This window comes from Pantherophis guttatus, chromosome 1 (genome assembly GCF_059756535.1).
Source record: "Pantherophis guttatus breed Tessera chromosome 1, ASM5975653v1, whole genome shotgun sequence".
NCBI classification, from domain to species: Eukaryota; Metazoa; Chordata; class Lepidosauria; order Squamata; family Colubridae; genus Pantherophis; species Pantherophis guttatus.
The window spans coordinates 247,283,283-247,302,687 of record NC_142063.1 but is presented as its reverse complement, the minus strand read 5'-3'; the positions used below and the strand labels follow the sequence as shown (position 1 = coordinate 247,302,687).

The window sequence follows — 19,405 nt, the reverse complement described above, 5'->3', positions numbered from 1 at the left end:
TTTTTACATATGTCTTCTCCAAAGGGAAACCTCTCCTTTTCCAAATTCAGTTTGGTGTATCTTTTTCAAGTTCCTTACATGCTCTTATAGCATCCTCTGATCATGCACTTATAGAAGTTCAGATGTGTCTTTCTTCAAATCAACTGCCAAAGCTTTGAAGTCTTATTGTTATCCAGAAAGCTAAACTTTGAAACTTCTGGCTGGAATACATTCTCAAGGAAAATGTGTACTAGGCAGAGTACATTTGCAATTCTCTCTCTCTCCAACTAGAAAACTTCTGATGAGAATGGCATTGACCAAATCCAGGAAACCAGAATACTAGAGTTGCTGAAAGCAACCAGCAAAGGGTGGGTCCTGACGAAGCAGCGGATTCCTGTTCAGAGAAGACAAAATTACAGGTAAGGAAATTAATTTTATCTTTCTCTTTTTTGGGAATCCGCTGCTCCGTCTGACTTACAAAACAACTTGGAAATAGCAAACCAATTCTGTTCTTTTAATTTTTTAAAACCTTCCACCATTTTGGAAGTATAGGAAAAAATATCACTTGTCTGCATTAAAAAAAAAAATAATTCCAAACAATAGAACATTACAATTTTTCTTTATCTCTGAAGATCAACAAATGAAGACTTGACCGCTGAAGGCTTCACTGAATGAAGAAAGCACACTGATTTCTCTATCATGAAAAAGGCAAACCAAACATCTGGGTTGTTACCTGGTAAACACTTCCTGAAATGCTGCATGTCAGCTCCTAGGACTGGCCAATGATTGGACTGATATGTACTTTTAGATAGTTTTGATACAATATTTTTACTGTTCGAGGGATAAAAATTACACCCCCTCTAAAATCAAATCAATGCAAGACTTTCAGTCTCTGGTTTCATTTAGCAAAATAATAATTCTTCTATGTTGAAATCAGTGGTGGGATTCAATTTTTTTAACAACTGGTTCTGTGGGCGTGGCTTAGTTGGGGGCATGGCTTGGTGGTCATGTGACCGGGTGGGCATGGCTATGTGCATAGGGACTACTCAGAGGGCTGAATAATTTCATTTCTGACTGGTCCTCGCACTTTTGACCGGTCCTCGCACTTATGACCATCCTCACATTTATGCCTGTTGCGGCATTCTTAACAACCATGTCAGTCATTTCACCACTACTTCTCTTTACCACGGTGACAAGATAGGGCGCAAAACATAAAATGTGAGGACAGTCGTAAGTTCAAGGACTGGTCAAAAGTGCGAGGACCGGTCAAAAATAACTTTTTCAGCTCTCTGAGTAGTCCATATGCACATAGGGACTACCCAGAGGACTGAAAAAAGAGATTTCTGACAGGTCCTCGCACTTTTGACTGGTCATCATTTATGCCCATTGCAGCATTCTTAATTAAATTAATTAAATAAAAATGACCTGCTGGAGCAATCGGAGGCAGTCCGAGGCGGGCGTTCGGGCCGGCTGCAGGGCAAGGTGATACAACCAGGGTAGGTAGGCCGCTGCTGCCCAGGTGGAAGATGGGCACAGGCCTACAGGACTGGCTGCAGGGTGAAGCGATCGGATGTCTGCAATCTTAAACACTCAACCTTAAACACATATAAACACTTAAATACAACCTTAAACCTGGGTGGGCATTGCCAACTCCATATCACTTACTCCCACCCAGATTTTGTGGCTCCCAGTATTTTCTTTTAAACAGGTATTTTTGGGTGTCTCATCTCTCTCATCTTTCTTTTTCCCATTCATCTCTCTCTCTCCCCCCCTTTCTCTCCTTCATTTCTCTTTCTCTCCATCTCTTTCTCCCTCCCCTTCTCCCCTTCATCTCTTCCCCCCCTTCTCTCCTTCATTTCTCTTTCTCCCTCCATTTCTGTCCTTCATTTCTCTTTCTCTTCATCACTTTCTCCCTCCCCTTCATCTCTTTCCCCCCTTCTCTCCTTCATTTCTCTTTCTCCCCCCATTTCTCTCCTTCATTTCTTTCTCCCCCATTTCTCTACTTCATTTCTCTTTCTCTCCATCTCTTTCTTCTCCCGTATGGGAAGCGGCAGCAGTGAACCTATGGTGTTTAGTCGTTTCAATTAAATTTACAATTTCTATATTTCCTTTTTGCCATATTTATTCCTCATCTATTTTTTTAAAAAAACAATATTACCCTTCATCCTCATCTCTAATCTTAATCAAATTCAATTTTTCCCTTCTATTCTATATTATACCCCTTCCCATTGTCATCTATTTTTATATCTATCCTCACATTGGTTAATTATGTAATATTATAGTTGTTTAATACAAATTCAGCATTTTAATATAAATCAATTAGTTATATAACTCTTTTTTGTATATTAATCAATATGAACATGAATATTCCAATTATTTCTATGCAATCCAATTTCTTACAAATCAATTAATTATATTTACCAATAATAATAAACCAAATAATTTCCCCCATATATTCCTCCAAACCACAACTTAACCATTTCTGCTTTCAACACAATATACAATTAATACTATCTCAATTATTACAATTCCCTAGTTAAATAGAGCTTTTTTTCTTTTGTGTTTTAAAATCTTGAAAACTTCTCTTTTGCCCTAAATTTCCCATTGTTTGCACCTACCTTTTTTGGTGAGGAAAAAGAAAAGAAATCTGCTTCTGCCTAAATTTCCAACTTTACAACAAAACCAACAGCCTGCTTTACTTTCAGTTTCGTTTTAAGGTTGATTTGCATAAGGAGAAAAAAAAATCTGCTCCAGCAATTTAGCTCTTTGCACAAGCAGCAGAGCCCTGCGCAAAACAGCTGAGAGCAAATCAGCTGAGAGTTGGGAGGCCGATCTAATCAACGGGCTAATTAGCCTACACTGAAGTTGAAAGGAGTTGTTTTTTCTCACTGTTTGCTTGCAAGGAGGTAACTGCACAGGCCAAAGGGTGGGGGCCACCCTCCTTGCCACTTAGCGCCCCTCTGCCACCCCCTTTTGCCTCTAGCATCCCCCTGCTGCCCCCCTTGCCTCTAACCGCCCCCCTAAGGCATCCCAATGCCTCCCAGGGGGCGGTATCGCCCACTTTGGGAACCATCGGTCTACTCATTTGTTTTCTTTTAACACTGATCAGCTGTAGGGCGGCCCTTTGAAGCCCCGCGGCAAGAGTTTAAACAGTTTTTTCCCCTCTAGCCGATCAGCTGGCTCCGCGGGCCAATAAAATTACAAAAAAACACCGAATCGTTTGTTAAATTGCTGGCTCGCCCGCTCCTCGCCCACCACTATTTATTGCCAATAAATAATGGTGCGGAGGGACGGGACAAGGGGCAGGGCGAGCCAGCAATTTAACAAACGGTTCGGCCGAACTGCCTAGAACCGGCAGAATCCCACCACTGGTTGAAATCTGTGAAATTATATTTCAAATAAATGACCACCTGGATTTGAGTATATTTGAAATTTTTAATATTCCCCCCCCAACCCATTATTTTTGGTTATGACATTAATTTCATTAAATATTGTATTGGACAAAACAGTGTTCAAAATAGCTTTTGTTGCTAATATTATGAATTATTATCATTATTGCAAATTCAGTTTTGTTGGGTTTAGTAGAAATTCGAGAATTCTTTTGAATGAGACAAAGACACGAATTAGAATATGTTAATTTGCACTTCCACATTCCAGTCAGCCTCATATAAAGATCATTCTATATTGTTTTGCAGATAAAATAAAGGTTTGGGAATGGTTTAAACTATCTGTAGTTTGAAGGCTAGGTAATTTTTGAATATGCATCTTGTCTCTCCTTTGAAACAATTTGGTGACTGACCTATTAAGTGTGGCTTATGTTACTCAACCTAACAACTATAGTTCATTTTAATATTGGTTAATGGAAACAAGCTATTTTAACCTATAGTTTACAAGCCTTTCTTGTTCCCTCCTATTATTGCTAAAAATATGATATTTTTTATTTGGATAACACATTAAATTGTGATTAGTGGAAATGAAAATTTCATAGCTTTATTAGAAAAGCAGAGAGGAGAAGAAATGGTCAAACTTTCACTACAACTGTATAATTCTACTATACAGTGTAATATCTTTGATGACTATGAACTGCATGTGGTAGAAAAATAAAATTTAGCAGAGCAGCTAAATTAATGCTGATCTCTTAATATGTATTCAGTGTACTTGATTACAGTTTTTATTGTTTGGTTATCTGTTATAATTGAGGAATACAAAACAAATGTACAGAAATAACCAAATGGTTTCTGAAATGACCAGTGCAGAAAAGTCTCTGTGGACCAGATCTGAGACATACGCATATATATTCCTATCAAAGAAACTTTCCTGGTTATAGATGGTGAAATATATTAATAAATTTTCACTCAGAGAAGGTATTTAGTTAAACTGCAATGGCTTTCTCCATGAAGGTTTTTAGTTTGTAAGCTCAGTTTCTGTGAATTCTGTACCAAGTAGAACTGAAAATGGAATTTAAAAACTTAATAGCTGTAATTATTCCTATTACTTCAGTAGTGACCTTTTTAATGTGAAATAACACTATTTTATTTATTTATTTTATTTTATTGAATTTCTATACCGCCCTCCTCCCGAAGGACTCAGGGCGGTGCACAGCCATGAAATAAAACACATAGATATACAAAATTTAAAATCGAATAAAATGAATTAAATAAATTTGGCTGAATTAGTACCCATAATTTAAGATACCCATATTTTAAAATACATTAAAAATTTAAAATTTACACTTAAAAGGGAGAAGATTTAGGCGAGGCCAGCTTGATGAAATAAAAGCGTCTTCAACTCGCGGCGGAAGGTGCGCAGATCCGGAATCCTCCGTATCTCTGGGGGGAGCTCATTCCAGATCGTCGGTGCCCCCACAGAGAAGGCTCTCCCCCTAGGGGCCGACAGCCGACATTGTTTGGCCAACGGCACCTGGAGGAGCCCCTCTCTGTGGGAGCGTACTGGTCGGTGGGAGGCTGTTGATGGTAGTAGGCGGTCCCGTAAGTAACCAGGTTCTAAGCCATGGAGCGCTTTAAAGGTGGTAACCAGAACCTTGAAGCGCACCCGGAAGACCACCGGGAGCCAGTGCAGCTCGCGCAGGAGAGGTGTTACATGGGAGCTCCATGTTGCTCCCATAACCACCCGCGCGGCCGCACTCTGCGCCAGTTGGAGCCTCCGGGTGCACCTCAAGGGGAGCCCCATGTAGAGAGCATTACAATAGTCCAGACGAGAGGTGACGAGGGCATGAGTGACTGTGCGTAACACTAGCAATAAACATGTAGCATTGCTGTAATCAAACAAGTTACATATCTTAATTTAAAATTCCATTAAAATTTAATGAATATTTTGTTTGTCTTATGAGGATGTTGAAATAATTCAATGAATCCATCATCACATTAATACAGATAAGATTTTCAGGTATTAAAGTTGGACAAATCTGTATGATATAATTTAGATTTCATATAAACTTCTTCTGATCTGTGTCTTACTTAGTGAAGTTTTGGCAAAGTTTGCAAACCAAATAAGTAAAACTATTTTACTTAACAGTCTATTTACTTATATATCTCAGTCCTACTTACTCAGTCCTATTTACTCATTTAGACTATGGCTCACCAACATGTCAGTTAGGAATCTTTTACATGATTTGCTACAACATAATTGGAGAACCAGTCTAGTATAATGGTTGAAAGGTTGATTGGCACCAAGGAATCCCAGGTTCAACTCCACTCTAAACCATGAAAGCTCATGGGATGATTTGAGATCAGTGGGAAAAATTGTAAGAGATAATTTATGTAGACTGCCTTGAACTTCCGGAAGAAAGTGCATGCTATAAATTTTATTTAATTGAAAATACTGGATTTGAATTTGGAAATGTGCACAGAAATATTATCTGTCCAATTAGTAATATTCGTCATAAACATTAGGGCAGGAATAGATGCCATAGTTTTAACTGTGGAAAATATCATCATCGATTTTTATGACTATATTGAAGAAAAGCTGATAATAAAGAGTTCATATTGTTTTATATTGTTATACACATACACACACACACACATTTTCTTTCCGGGTTATAAAACTAGAATTTAAGTAACAGAAATGTTTAAGATTTCTTAACTCTCCCAATACGTGGGAGCATATGCACCCAATTATTGCTATTTATTCAAAGTACTCCTGTTATTTCAGTGTATCAGTTAGATAGATTTCTGAACCAGAGAGCTGTATTGTATCAATTACATTAAGGTCTCCATTTCTATCTACTAAAGAGACCCCCACACAAAAGAGATGTAACTAAAGATACACAGAAAAATACTTTAAAAAAACTGCTATATTTTCAAGCATCCAGGGGTATTTTTTTAATTTCTTTTTACAAAAATGCCCCTCTGAATTCATTTATCCTAATTTTTGTGTAGAAAAAAGCCTTCAAAAACTTGTTGGACTAAAAAAATTCTTGACACTCTGCTTTATGTTACATAGTGCACATAGTGTAGTCTCACTGAGCTAGTCAATCTTTTTAGGTCTAGTTTCCCATATAGAGAAAATATTTTATAAGAAGAAGCATTCATTCATTCATGTATGAATCCCCCAGCAGAAACTTTGATATGCTACAATTCAGGCACAGAATTAATGTCTTGATAAGAATGAAATTATTATTCTGAATATAAATATTCTTCATTTTCTTCACAACGGTAAGCAAAATAGTTTTGGATATACGTATATATATATTTTTAGCCAATGTTTCTGTTAAACGGATTCTTGATTATTTTTAATTGGTAATTAATTAGCATTAGAATAGTTTTCTATCATGTGGATCAACAATTTTTTCTATCTGAATGAAATATTATAGGATTCAGCACTCTCCAGATCCATGATGCCTTTAGTCAGGCCGGAGCATTTTTTAGAATTCAAAAACTCCAGGTTCCAAATTAATTTGTCATCTTCACTTGAATCCCAATCCAATTATTTGACAAATAATGACAATACAGGTAGTTCTTGATTTACAATAGTTCATTTAGAGATCATTCAAAGTTATAACGGCACTTTAAAAAGTGACTTATGACCGTTTTTCACACGATCATTGCAATATCCCCATGGTGACAAGATCAAAATTCAGACACTAGACAACTGACTCATATTTATGATGGTTGCAGTGTTCTGGTGTTGTGATCATCTTTTGTAACATTCTAACAAGAAAATTCAAGAGAGAGCCAGATTCCACTTAACTATGTTACTAACTTATCAACTGCAGTGATTCACTCAACTGTGGCAAGAAAAGTAGTAAAATGGGGCAAAATTCACTTAACAGCTGTTTCACTTAGAAGCAGAAATTTTGGGCTCAATTGTGGTCATAAGTCGAGGACTATCTGTACACAGTACTTAAGATCAAATTTGTGTACTTCTTTCCACACAGTACCTCATAGGAAATTAAACTATTTAATTTAGTGACATTTGCAGCTTTAATGAATAAATTTAAATTAAATAATTGGTTATATGAAGACATATCTTTCTCTTTTTAGGTATGATCCAGATATTTTGTTAGGCTATGAAGTCCAAATGCATTCTTGGGGATACCTCTTACAGAGAGCTGCTGCTCTGGATGTTGATTTATGTCAGATGATCTCTCGTGTTCCAGGTGTGTTTGTGAACCATGTGTTAGTTATGAGTCTTCTGTCCAATTTTTTGAAATGACCATTAGCTGAGTGCATTCTGCCCCTATAGCAAGCTGTTAATTCATCAGTTTAATAGAGAAATTTGACTTACTAAATTTGTGATGTTAGATAGCTGTACCCATATTCTACTGGTATTTCTAACCTTATTTCTGGTAAGGGACCTGATGTTTGGCAGCAAATATGAAGTATAATTGCCACAGAGGGATAGGCAATCAGATTTTTATTACCTATGAAGCCAAAGGTATATATGCATTGTTATGACATAAATTCAGACCTGCAGGTCTGTTTCTTAAAGTGTTAAATTTTTCTTCTCCTGGCTCAGTAGTGCAAGGGAAAAAAATGAGCATTGTGTTTGTATTCTTAAATTGTGATACAGCATACAACTTGCCAGGATGGTTTATTACCATTATAATAAATCAATGATTTGTTCTGATACTTGCACATTTAGTATTTGTCATTAAATTTATTTTTTTCATTTTTTATTTTAGACGATAAGAAAGAGAACAGATTTGCTTCAGATCTAGATGAATATGGAGCAGATACAATGAGTGAAATAAACATTGTTGGAAGAGTTATATTAAATATCTGGAGAATTATGAGACATGAGGTAACATCTGGCAAAATTATTAAACTAGGAAAAGGGCAATAGGATTATTAGGTGTATATAAATTCAGATTATTATAAAATAACATTTCCAAAGGGCTTATTCTGAAATAAATTACTCATCTTGTTTTCAGAATGTTAGAAATATGCTTATGGAGTTTTTTTTATCTAGGCAGTTTACTTGCTTCTAAATAATAAAAGAAATACAAAATCTGGAAATACCTTAGTAATTATATTCTTTCACTCTTTTGCCAAACAACTGTCCAAAGCATACAGGGAACAATTTATTTGACTGTACCTTTGCTGACTTCAGAATACTATAGAAAGAATCAAATTACATTATTTGAGTTATTGCATTGTGGAGGAAAGGAGGAAATAGCAAAGGTTGGGTAGAGCAAAATAGTACTAGATACCTATTGCTGGATAATTCAGTAATATATCCTGGTTAATCTTTTGGGCGGTTTTCTGTTTAAAGAACAGTTGCTTACTAACCTAGTATTATTTTGCTTGAAATATATTAATTAAACTTGTCTGTATAGTGTCAATCTAAGTCATTCTCTTCTATTGTAAGTCATTCTTTTCCAATCTCATGTCTGATGTGTGAGTACAATTTGAGTGTAATCATTTCTTCAAAGAAGTTGTTGAAGGATGAATTGGTCATCAATAGATGCACAGATACATATTACACAAAATAGACAATAAGAAACCTAGGAAGGAAACAAAAAGGCTACACATCCCTCCAGCAGCCCACATAAGGGTAAGCAGGAACAATCATGCAGCCTGCAAGAAAACCAAGCTTGGAGAGCACAAAGGACCCGACAATCATGTAGAAAATTAGTCTAATCAAGGAATCACCAATGAGAAAACCACTTCCCCACTAAAGTGGCAGAGCAAGTACTACATATAAATAGGCAGCAAACTCCGCACTCACTTGCATTGATGATGTTACCTAGTTGGATAATGAAATGTCTTCAAGCAAGCATCCAAGCTCAGCAGTAAGAACTCCCCACCGTTCAATCCTGAACTATAGGTATTCTCTTCCATTGAATATAAACTCCCAGAATTGCTTAGCAGTATCCTATGGGTAACTACCAGTTTCTAAATATTTTGACTTTTAGAATTAACTCTGTTTCTGTAATCATGCTGTAATTAGTTTTATAGGCTAATTTGTTTTTCCTTTGCTTAGAATTGATTTCCTGCACTTTGTAATGATTAGGTTAGGTAACTATCACTCACAAATTTTTTAAGGAAAAGCAAATAGTCCCTGCTTCTTGAGTGGAGGAGGGACAATTAGGCTAGTGACAGATACTGGATCAGAGATATTTTTTAAATTATTGTAATGTGGCCTTAATATCTGACTATGGCCGAGGCATCCGATGCTGATGGTTGCCCTGATTGGCTTCATAGAAGGACAAGTCCTTTGTGTGAATTAAGATAGAAATAACCAGAGATAGATATAAATATAGAACCTATTCGTCTTGAAACACATTTATTGCTGATTTTTCTCCCATCTAGTTTTTCTGCATTATTAGAATGCAGCAATAATATATTAGTTATTGGTTGATAGAGATGGGAAGTATTTTTAGCTGCATTTCTGATTATCTTAGTGATGCAAAGCCTATCAAAACTCAAAGTCACTGAGAGCCCAAGGTGTCTCTCGGTGGTGTAAAGGGTTTGCTCTTGTCTTCCTTCAACATTTTCCTGGCATATGTTCTGAGATTTTGGTCAGTATTTAGTGTTTGAAATCTGAATCCTTGCCCTGTTCTGTACCAAATTCTTTGTAAAATGAAACTATTAAAAGTTGTCTCAGTTTTCAACCTATTTCTATGTAATTCCATTCCATGTTCTGCATATAAACTATAGAAAAATATAATCCAAATTTTCTATTTTTTAGGTGGCTTTGACCAACTATACATTTGAAAATGTGAGCTTTCATATACTTCATCAGCGTTTCCCACTCTTCACTTCTCGTGTTCTGTCTGATTGGTTTGACAACAAGGCAGACATCTATCGGTAATTGTCTGTAATGAGCATTTTAATTGCCTGGTACTGAATGCAATTATTATATATGTTAAAAAAGAGAAATTATAATTGTAAGTGACATTCTGAAGTTGTAAATCAACAGGTCAGCATTATAGATCAGACCTCCAAATTCATTTTCCTGATGTCATCAGGCACATTTTGTGGTTGATCAAATTGCTTGCAGTCTCCCCCTGATCTTTTTCTCTTCTGTTGGATGTGTGAAAAGGAGAACAGAAGATTAAACTTGCATTCTAGATTAATTGCTGCTTGGAATGCCATTCTGGACCTTGAACACTATTTAGTTGTGGTTTGTTTAGGAAAGACATTGCATGACTGATGGAATAATAGTGTCCTATATTAACAAATGACTTGAATTTATTAGATTCAATTCATAACAAGTCTCAGTTTTTTTAAAAAAGGAAGAAGTGGACCGTTTCAGTTCATGGCAAGTATGAGGCCTGCTGCTGCTTGTTTTCATAGTGTTTTGTTATATAGTTCTGTTATAAGTCTATTCACTGAATAGTGCCGTAATACATTGCTATACAACTAACTAAGAATACAGTAAACTTGATAAACCACTCTATTTTTACGTTTAAAATACAATTCTCATGAAATCGGCTGAAATGTATGACAATTACATGATCTGAATTATTAGGTCAATGCTATTGTAAACAAACAGAATTATTTAATCTATTGAATTTGCAATTATTTCACATTGTCTCAAAGCTTCACAAGACAATTTGTATTCTGAGGTAATAGGTGATAATAGGTGGTAATCAATAACAAAGATATTTGTTATTGTCTAAAGATTCACAATGCATCTTCTGTAGCTTTATGGAAATTTGCCACAGAAAAAGGTGGCAGCATTTGGTGATCCTCATGTTCCTCACAACTCTTTTTTTTTTTTTTTTTACTTTTCACAGAAAGGTATGTTAGGTCACCTAGATACCATCAGCTGATCTCAATAAACTACTTCCTTTCTGAGGTCTAACAGTACCTCCTAAAATGTAGCATGGATTTATTTCTATAAATAACTGAAACCACAAGTCAGATTTCCAACTGCCTAAGTTTTTACCGTATTAATATCATCATATATCCAAATCAAAGGGCACCAAGGAAATTGCGGCTACAATCTTCCCTGCAACACTAATAATCAAATAAGGATTACTTTCCCCCCTTCATCTCAAGATTCATCATCTCAAGATTCAAACACATAGTGTACTGGGTAGAGTACAAGCAAAAGGGGCCATGATGTATGACACCACCCCCACCCCCAATCAAGTATTATATATGAGAGAGAAGAAGTTCAGGTCTATATTCACAATAGCCCTGGAGAAAGATACAGCTGCCTGTCTTAATATTGACACAGCTAAATATGTGATTTGCACCTTTGTGGATGAAAAATCTTTTCCATAGTGACTGTAGAGAAAGCCAGTAGTATGAATAGATCTGAAATACATAAGTGTTCATATTCCAGTAGAGCCATCATATAGCAGTTTTGTTAACTTTTGTATCAAAGAGTAATATTGTATTGTTTTTCATTTTTAAAACTCTTAGCAAGTTCTTGGCATTTTTTTTCAAAATACTCTTGTGGTTTAATTTTGAATATTTTACATATTAATGCTTTTATTTTAAAGGTGGAAAATCGTAGATTATTATATTAGTCGTGTTCGTGGGAATATACAGCTATTAGAACAAGTGGACTTGATTGGCAGAACAAGTGAAATGGCAAGGCTGTTTGGAATTCAGTTCTTGCATGTGTTGACAAGAGGATCACAGGTAACCTTTAATTGCTTTGATTTAATTGTTTAAAAATGAACATATCCTTTTTAATTTGTGGAGAATTATAGTAAACATAAACAATTACTTTATGTTACAGACAAGCTGTAACATAAAGGCTTTAGCCAATCATTTATTTTGGTTTCAGGTCTATCCTTCCTCTTTGAGAAGAGATATAACTAGCCACAAATACTTTTGGTTCCTGAATTAGTTCTAGGGTAGATTATATTTTCTGTTGTCTTATCTCTGGCACTGGCCTTTGGTCTCAGAATTGTGTTCTTGAGTAGATAGGCATTCCTTTGAAAAATAAACATGGGATGCAGCTTTTATTTCCTAATTAATGTCTTATACCAGCTATTGATGCTGGGATCTCCACATTATAGCTTTAATTATTAATATTTGTGAATAAATTGCTCCTGAGTTGTTGGACTTTTGTTCATCATAATGTTGATAAACATGCATTCAATTTCTAGGTTGGATTGCTAATTATTGAGTTTTTGTTTTATTTAGTATCGTGTGGAATCAATGATGCTACGAATTGCCAAACCAATGAATTACATTGCTGTGACACCTAGCGTTCAACAGCGAGCTCAAATGAGAGCCCCTCAGTGCATTCCTTTAATAATGGAGCCAGAATCCCGTTTCTATAGTAATACTGTCCTTGTGCTAGATTTTCAGTCTCTATACCCATCCATAGTGATAGCGTACAATTACTGCTTTTCCACATGCTTGGGACATATTGAAAACTTGGGGAAGTAAGTATTAATCATATAAATCTCTGTGTATAGATGATTACTAATAGAACAAATGATCAACACTCTTTTTCAGATTACATAAGTGACTATAGAATTCTAGGATACTTAAAATTTCTCTTTTAAAAAACTGTCTTGCCTATAGACAGATAATACAGGTAGTCCTTGTTTAACAAGTAGTTGTTTAACAATGCTCAAATTTACAATGCCTTCAGAAAGGGTGCTTTCTGTCCTGCAAAGCAGTTAAGACCAGTCACAAAATGTCTTTCTCCCTCTCCCTCTCCTCCCTCCCTCTCCCCCCACCTCTCTCTCTCACACACACAAGTACACAGAGTGAGTCACTGTTGAAGGGCTTCCTGCTGTGAGGGAATCTCAGCTCTTGGCTAAGAGCTCTCAGCTCTCAAAGGGCTGCTGATCAGAGTGGAGAGCAAATCTCGGCTCCATATGGAGTTAAGATGTCCTCCCAGCAGGCAGCTCTCTTGGTCTGTCTCCTTAACAACTGGGAATGCTGGGATTGTGTCGATCACATGGGCATCTCAATTAATGGCTGCTTTGCTGAAGGACCAAGATTCCAGTCCCAATTGTGATCGTAAATCACTGACAACCTCTATATATGCAAGTTTTAAAGTGCAATATAATTAATTGATATAATTGGCAATTTGGAGAGAGCATTTGCTTAAACAAAAAGAAATAAAGAAAAAAACATGGTGACTGTGCAGATTCAAATATATCATATTTTGCTAATTGTATTAATTTATGACATGATTCATATAAATAGGCTAAAAGGGTACCCCACATAACTCCTAACAATGAATTACAGTTATTACATGAATAATGAAGATTACAAACTATCTTTCTTTTGATCTAAAAAAAGATTAGTAATCTAAATGTATTGAGAGAAATAAGTGAAACAAGTGAGGAGATTTCAGCAACAGAATAGAAACTGGTATTTTTCTCTAGAGAAATTTACGAGCACAACTCTGTGTTCTGTTGCTGATGAATTAAAAGCATCCTATTTTCCCAAACTTGTAATTAATAGCACAGCTTTTATCTGTTGGCTTTATTTTGTAGTGTTATTGTTGAGGATATTGTTGTTTTAGTCTGTTTTAAGAAGTTTGGTATTTTTGCACAATTGAAAAGAGAGGGAAAAATGTATTCATACTTAACTGAAACTAGACAAAAAAGATTGTAAGATAGAAGGAGAAAATAGTAGGCAAAGAAGTGAGTGAATGAGTATAGAGGTTGCAAGCAGGAAAAGCTGGGTCATGAGAGGGACTGAAAAGATGGACTGTTTAGAACCATTCATTCTTCCTTATTTTTTAGAAATGATGAATTTAAATTTGGATGCACATCTCTGAGAGTGTCTCCTGATCTGCTATACCAGCTTCGACATGATATCACAATCTCACCCAGTGGAATAGCTTTTGTTAAGGTACTTTATTTTATTTAGCAAATAATGTTGTGTTTATAAAAGTTACTTTTTATTTGTATTTTGTCTTTAATTTTGTCTTTAATTGTAAATAAATTCAGCTTCATACTCTTAATAGTTATGGGAAATAAATTATAGAATTTTAGGGAACATAGTAGGTATTGATAAACAGTATTGAACTTAAAAAAATTAGTCGTCCTTTCAGCATTCAAAAGTGTGATGAGCAGCATTATCTATGGGGACACCCAGGTGTGCTTGGCTTCAGAATGATGTGACACCCAAAGAAGAGATTCATCCCGTGTCAGCCCTTAGGAAGAAAAACAAGGGAGAAGGTTCTCCCTGATTCTGATTCTTACTGATTCATAGATTTAAAAAAAAATTTAAAGTAAGAAACTCAGTTTTAACCAGAAATTGGATAGAGAATTGAAAAAGAAATAATACAAAATTCTCCTGCTTTGACTTTGTTGGATCCCTTTCCTATTAACCACAAGTTAATCTTCTTCCCCTAAGAAAAGTAAAAAGTAACAGGCAAAGGAGAGCTTTAGTGAAATGAAAGGACTGCTTAAGGGCTATCATATGAGGCTATCATATTCTCAAAAGGCAAGTTGACCAGATAAGAAATTGAGTAGAAAGTGGACATTGTATTTTAACTCCCAAATGCCAACCACAAAATTCAGCCACAAAGTACTCAAAAAGTACAAAATGAGCCGAGGTGACGCAGTGGTTAGAGTGCAGTACTGCAGCTACTTTAGCTGACTTTTAGTTCAGCAGATCAGCGGATCAAATCTCACCGGCTCAAGGTTGACTCAGCCTTCCATCCTTCCGAGGTGGGTAAAATGAGGACCCAGATTGTTGGGGGCAATATGCTATTTAGTATACTGAATTTGGTGTAAGCCGCCCAGAGTCCTCGGAGAGTGAGTGGCATAGAAATATGACTAATAAAATAAATAAAAATAATAAATAATAATACTCATTTCACAAAAAGGTAAATTTAATACTCAGATATTAGCTTATTCACCCATATTGCTGCAGAATTGCAAGTATCATATCCCTACCCCAAAGAAAGAAATGAAAATAACACATCCTTTCCATAGCTACCCTACTCAGAAGGGGTCCTAAGCTATCCTAAAGAAAGAGGATGGAGCCAAGCTATGTTCCAGTGTATGTATAAATAAATAGAAAAGTTGAGTGGAAACATGAAGGATGTCAATTAAAGTATTAGAGACATTTGGGGACAATTTGCCTCAACATATCATTAAGAAAAAGACAGTATTTACATGAGGATTAATAGTGCTATTACTATTATTGCTTTTGTTTTGTAACAGCCTTCTGTAAGAAAGGGTGTACTGCCAAAAATGCTGGAAGAAATTTTAAAGACTAGAATAATGGTGAAGCAATCAATGAAAGCTTACAAACTTGACAAAATTATCACACGAATGCTTGATGCACGTCAGCTTGGTCTTAAACTTATAGCAAACGTCACTTTTGGTTATACTGCTGCTAATTTTTCTGGAAGGATGCCATGTAGTGAAGTAAGTATTTGAAAACAAAATATTAATTTGTTAACAATAATGGAGGCTCATTTTGATGTAGTGCTTAAGGCACTGGAAACCTATCAGATCTACTTCTGCATGAAGCCGAAAGGTGACCTTGAGTCAATCACTCTCAGCCCTAGGAAGAGAGTGATCCTAGGAAGAGGCAAAAACTTCCAGAAAACCCTGCTAAGCAAACTACAGGGACTTGTCCAGGCAGTCATGAGAAGCCAAAAACTGGATCAAAGGCACACACAAATATAGCATAATACATTAGAAGAAAAAAGGCTTGGTTTACTAACTGTAGTACAGGAATACTGATTTAGTTCAGATAATTCTGAGAACACATAGAACACAGAATAACAGGGCTGTAAGCGGGTTGGAGGTCTTCTAGTCAAACCCTTTGCTGATGCAGGAGTCCCTATACCATTTAGACAAATGGTTATTTAATCTCTCTCTTTTTTAAAATATACATTGATATCAATACATGAATAGTGAGGCATCTGGGTATCATTTCTGTGAATACAAGTAGTAGTGATAGTATTAATATTATTCGTTATTTAAATCATACTTATATAATTGTAATGTTACTATACATATTTATATAATATAAATATGTATAAATATAAATATAGGCCTTCATTATTTAATTGTTCAACATTTTAGTCCCCCATTCTAATAACAATAGCAATATCATTAAGACACAAACTGCACAAAACCAAATCCACGGGTATAGAATAGGTGGTACCTGGCTCAATAGAAGCAATTGTGAGAGGGACCTTGGAGTCCTAGTAGACAATCATTTAACTATGAGCCAGCAGTGTGCTGCAACTGTGAAAAAAGCCAACTCATTCCTAGGCTGCTTTAACAGAGGGATAGAATCAAGATCAGGTGAAGTGCTATTACCACAGACCTTGGTAAGAGCGCACTTGGAATATTGCATCTAGTTTTCGTCGCCATGATATAAAAATGTTGAGACTCTAAAAAGAGTGCAGAGAAGCGCAACAAAAATGATCAGGCAACTGAAAGCTAAAACATTAGAACAGTTGCAGGAATTGTGTATGTCTAGTTTAATGAAAAGAAGGACATGGGGTGACATGATAGCAGTGTTCCAATATCTAAGGGCTACCACAAAGAAGAGGGGGTGTCAACCTATTAGCGAAAACAAATGAAAGCAGGACAAGAAACAATGGATGGAAACTAATTGAGAGAAACAACCTAGAACTAAGGAGAAATTTCCTGGCAGTTAGAACAATTAATCAGTGGAACTACTTGCTTTCAAAACTTGTGGGTGCTCCAACTCTGGAGATTTTTAAGAAGCGATAGTACAGCCGTTCGTCTGGAAAGGTATATAGGGTCTCCTGCTTGAGCAACGTTTTGGACTAGAAGACTTCTAAGGTCGCTTCCAACTCTGCTATTCTGTAATTTTTTTAAGTAAATTACAAATTGTTACAAGACATCGAAACTCCTGTTATAAACCTTTCCAGACATTGAGATCTGCAGCAGAGGTGTTATGAAATTGTTATTGTCACCCTCTGGGTATTTGCCACAGAGGACAGGATTTTTTCACTTTGTCCTCAAAAGAGCAATTAAAACTGCTTGGGCAGCACTGTTAAACCCATAGATCCAAGGAGTGCCAATTGATGGAAGTAAGAGAAAGGGTCTCTTATCTGTGTAATTTCTGGCTCCAAGGAATAAGTATGTATATACAGTATGCTAATGCATTTTGAATGTAATGATCAGAAAGCTAATTTGAATGTATGTAGATAGATAGATTAATAGATTTGTTTAATCATCCATCTATATTTTTACTCTGCTATAAAAATTCTGCAGGATGTGTAGAACAAATCATATAATTTTATAAACAGTAGTAAGAGTATTGTAAATGAATGAAAACTGCATGATTAGGTGAAAGAAAATATTCTAAGATTTTTGTAATATGTTTTTTGAATCTCCAGATTGCTGATAGTATTGTGCACAAAGCCAGAGAGACCTTGGAACGTGCAATAAAATTAGTGAATGATACAAAGAAATGGGGAGCACGGGTTGTATATGGGGACACAGACAGGTAATTAAGAAGAAGCTTGCTAACCAATATTGTGTTTAGTTGTTTTTTGTTCTTTTAATCACATCAGATAGATTCATATGAAACAAACAATGATAAAAAGTTATGATATTTATGTAGTTACTTACCAAGCACATCTAAATTATATTAAAGTAAGCAAAATATCTTTACAATCCCCAAGGCATGTCACAACTTTTGAGCACCTCTAACGTTTGGAAATTGAAAGTTGAAAAATTTGACATGTCATATAATATAAGAACCTTTGAATCTGTATAAGAATTTAGTTCAAACAGTAGAATAGAAAGTTGGCAGAATTTTTTCTCCAAGAAAAGGCAAAATTAGAACTAAAGGACTAAAGTAAGCAGAAACAGTCTGGATATCCAGAATTGTAATTTGTGCAAAAGTGCCCGTATCCCGTTTGCCATGTTATAAACTCTTATTGTGCTGCTTAAACAATTATGGGAAAAATTAAATAGCCAATTCATTTGTTTTAGCATGTTTGTACTACTGAAAGGAGCTACCAAGGAACAGTCATTTAAAATTGGTCAAGAAATTGCTGAAGCAGTCACAGCTACCAATCCCAAACCAGTCAAATTGAAGTTTGAAAAGGTAAGACAAGTTTTAAAATATATTTTTGCACTTGATAGTTTTACTATTCATTTCCCCATGTAACATTTCAAAGCATTTTAATTTTATAACAATTTCACTGTGCTTATATTTATTAGACTAAATTAGGAGTCTTTCACATGTTCACAGCATATGAAATAGGTATTTCACCATTGACTTCTACAAGTAGACCTTGACTTAACAATCATTCATTCAGCAATCGTTTGAAAGGCCTTAAATTGGTGCCTGAAGCATCATTGAAGAGCCATTGAAGCGTCCCCACAGCCATGTGATCAGAATTCAGGCACTTGGTAGCCTGCCCTTACTTACCATTGGAAGGATGCTTCAACTCCCCCACCAGTCTATCTCTCCTTCCATCTATAACCTTTTGGCTCCCTGCATTCCATGGCCTCTGCTGCCCTAACTGACCTTTACCATCTTCTTGCTCCCTCTGTGGCCAAACTTGCTTAGCCTCGCCCTTCGTAAAGCAGCTGCTGGCCTCATGAAACTTTTCTTTCAAGGTTGCTGGTGGCAGTTTCTTTGTAACACCTGTGGAAGATGGCCTTGTGAAGGGCCAGGATGGGCATGTATTGTGGAAGCAAATAGATGGCAAAGGTTAGCTTGAGCAACAGAGTTCTGGAGGACAAAAGCCTTTTCAGGGCAGGGTGGAACTGGGGCTGGGGTTGGGCTTCGCACAGCACAAAGGGACTTTCTGGTGCGGCACAGCTCTGTGGCGCTTTCCTTAGCTACAGAGCTATGACACAACAGGAAGCTCCTTGGGACTATGCGAAGCCAAGCCTGGCCCAACCTATTAGCATGGCACAAAGGGCAGTCTTCCAGGTACTACAGCAACTAATTTTGCAAATAGAATTCAAAGCCTGTCACATATGGAGGTTGTCACTCAGAGTCTAAATTAAATGCTTTGTTGGAAGATTACAACTAAGCTCTTTTTATTAAGGGTATATAGTTTTAGAAACATGTGC

The 19,405-nt window shown here is 36.1% G+C and overlaps 1 protein-coding gene across 2 annotated transcripts in view; it reads left to right on the top strand.

Moving 5' to 3' along the window:
* The window catches only part of REV3L (REV3 like, DNA directed polymerase zeta catalytic subunit), a 78,362-nt gene that overhangs the window by 49,946 nt on the left and 9,011 nt on the right, over window positions 1-19,405 (top strand). The window contains exons 19-28 of one of the 2 annotated variants that reach the window (XM_087882641.1): window positions 271-398; window positions 7,482-7,597; window positions 8,123-8,241; window positions 10,132-10,250; window positions 11,897-12,038; window positions 12,549-12,793; window positions 14,114-14,222; window positions 15,545-15,751; window positions 17,710-17,819; window positions 18,311-18,425. In XM_087882641.1, coding sequence (XP_087738767.1) covers window positions 271-398; window positions 7,482-7,597; window positions 8,123-8,241; window positions 10,132-10,250; window positions 11,897-12,038; window positions 12,549-12,793; window positions 14,114-14,222; window positions 15,545-15,751; window positions 17,710-17,819; window positions 18,311-18,425 — 1,410 coding nt within the window. The remainder of the gene's footprint in view (window positions 1-270; window positions 399-7,481; window positions 7,598-8,122; window positions 8,242-10,131; window positions 10,251-11,896; window positions 12,039-12,548; window positions 12,794-14,113; window positions 14,223-15,544; window positions 15,752-17,709; window positions 17,820-18,310; window positions 18,426-19,405) is intronic. The other variant, XM_034409172.3, reaches the window with a different exon arrangement.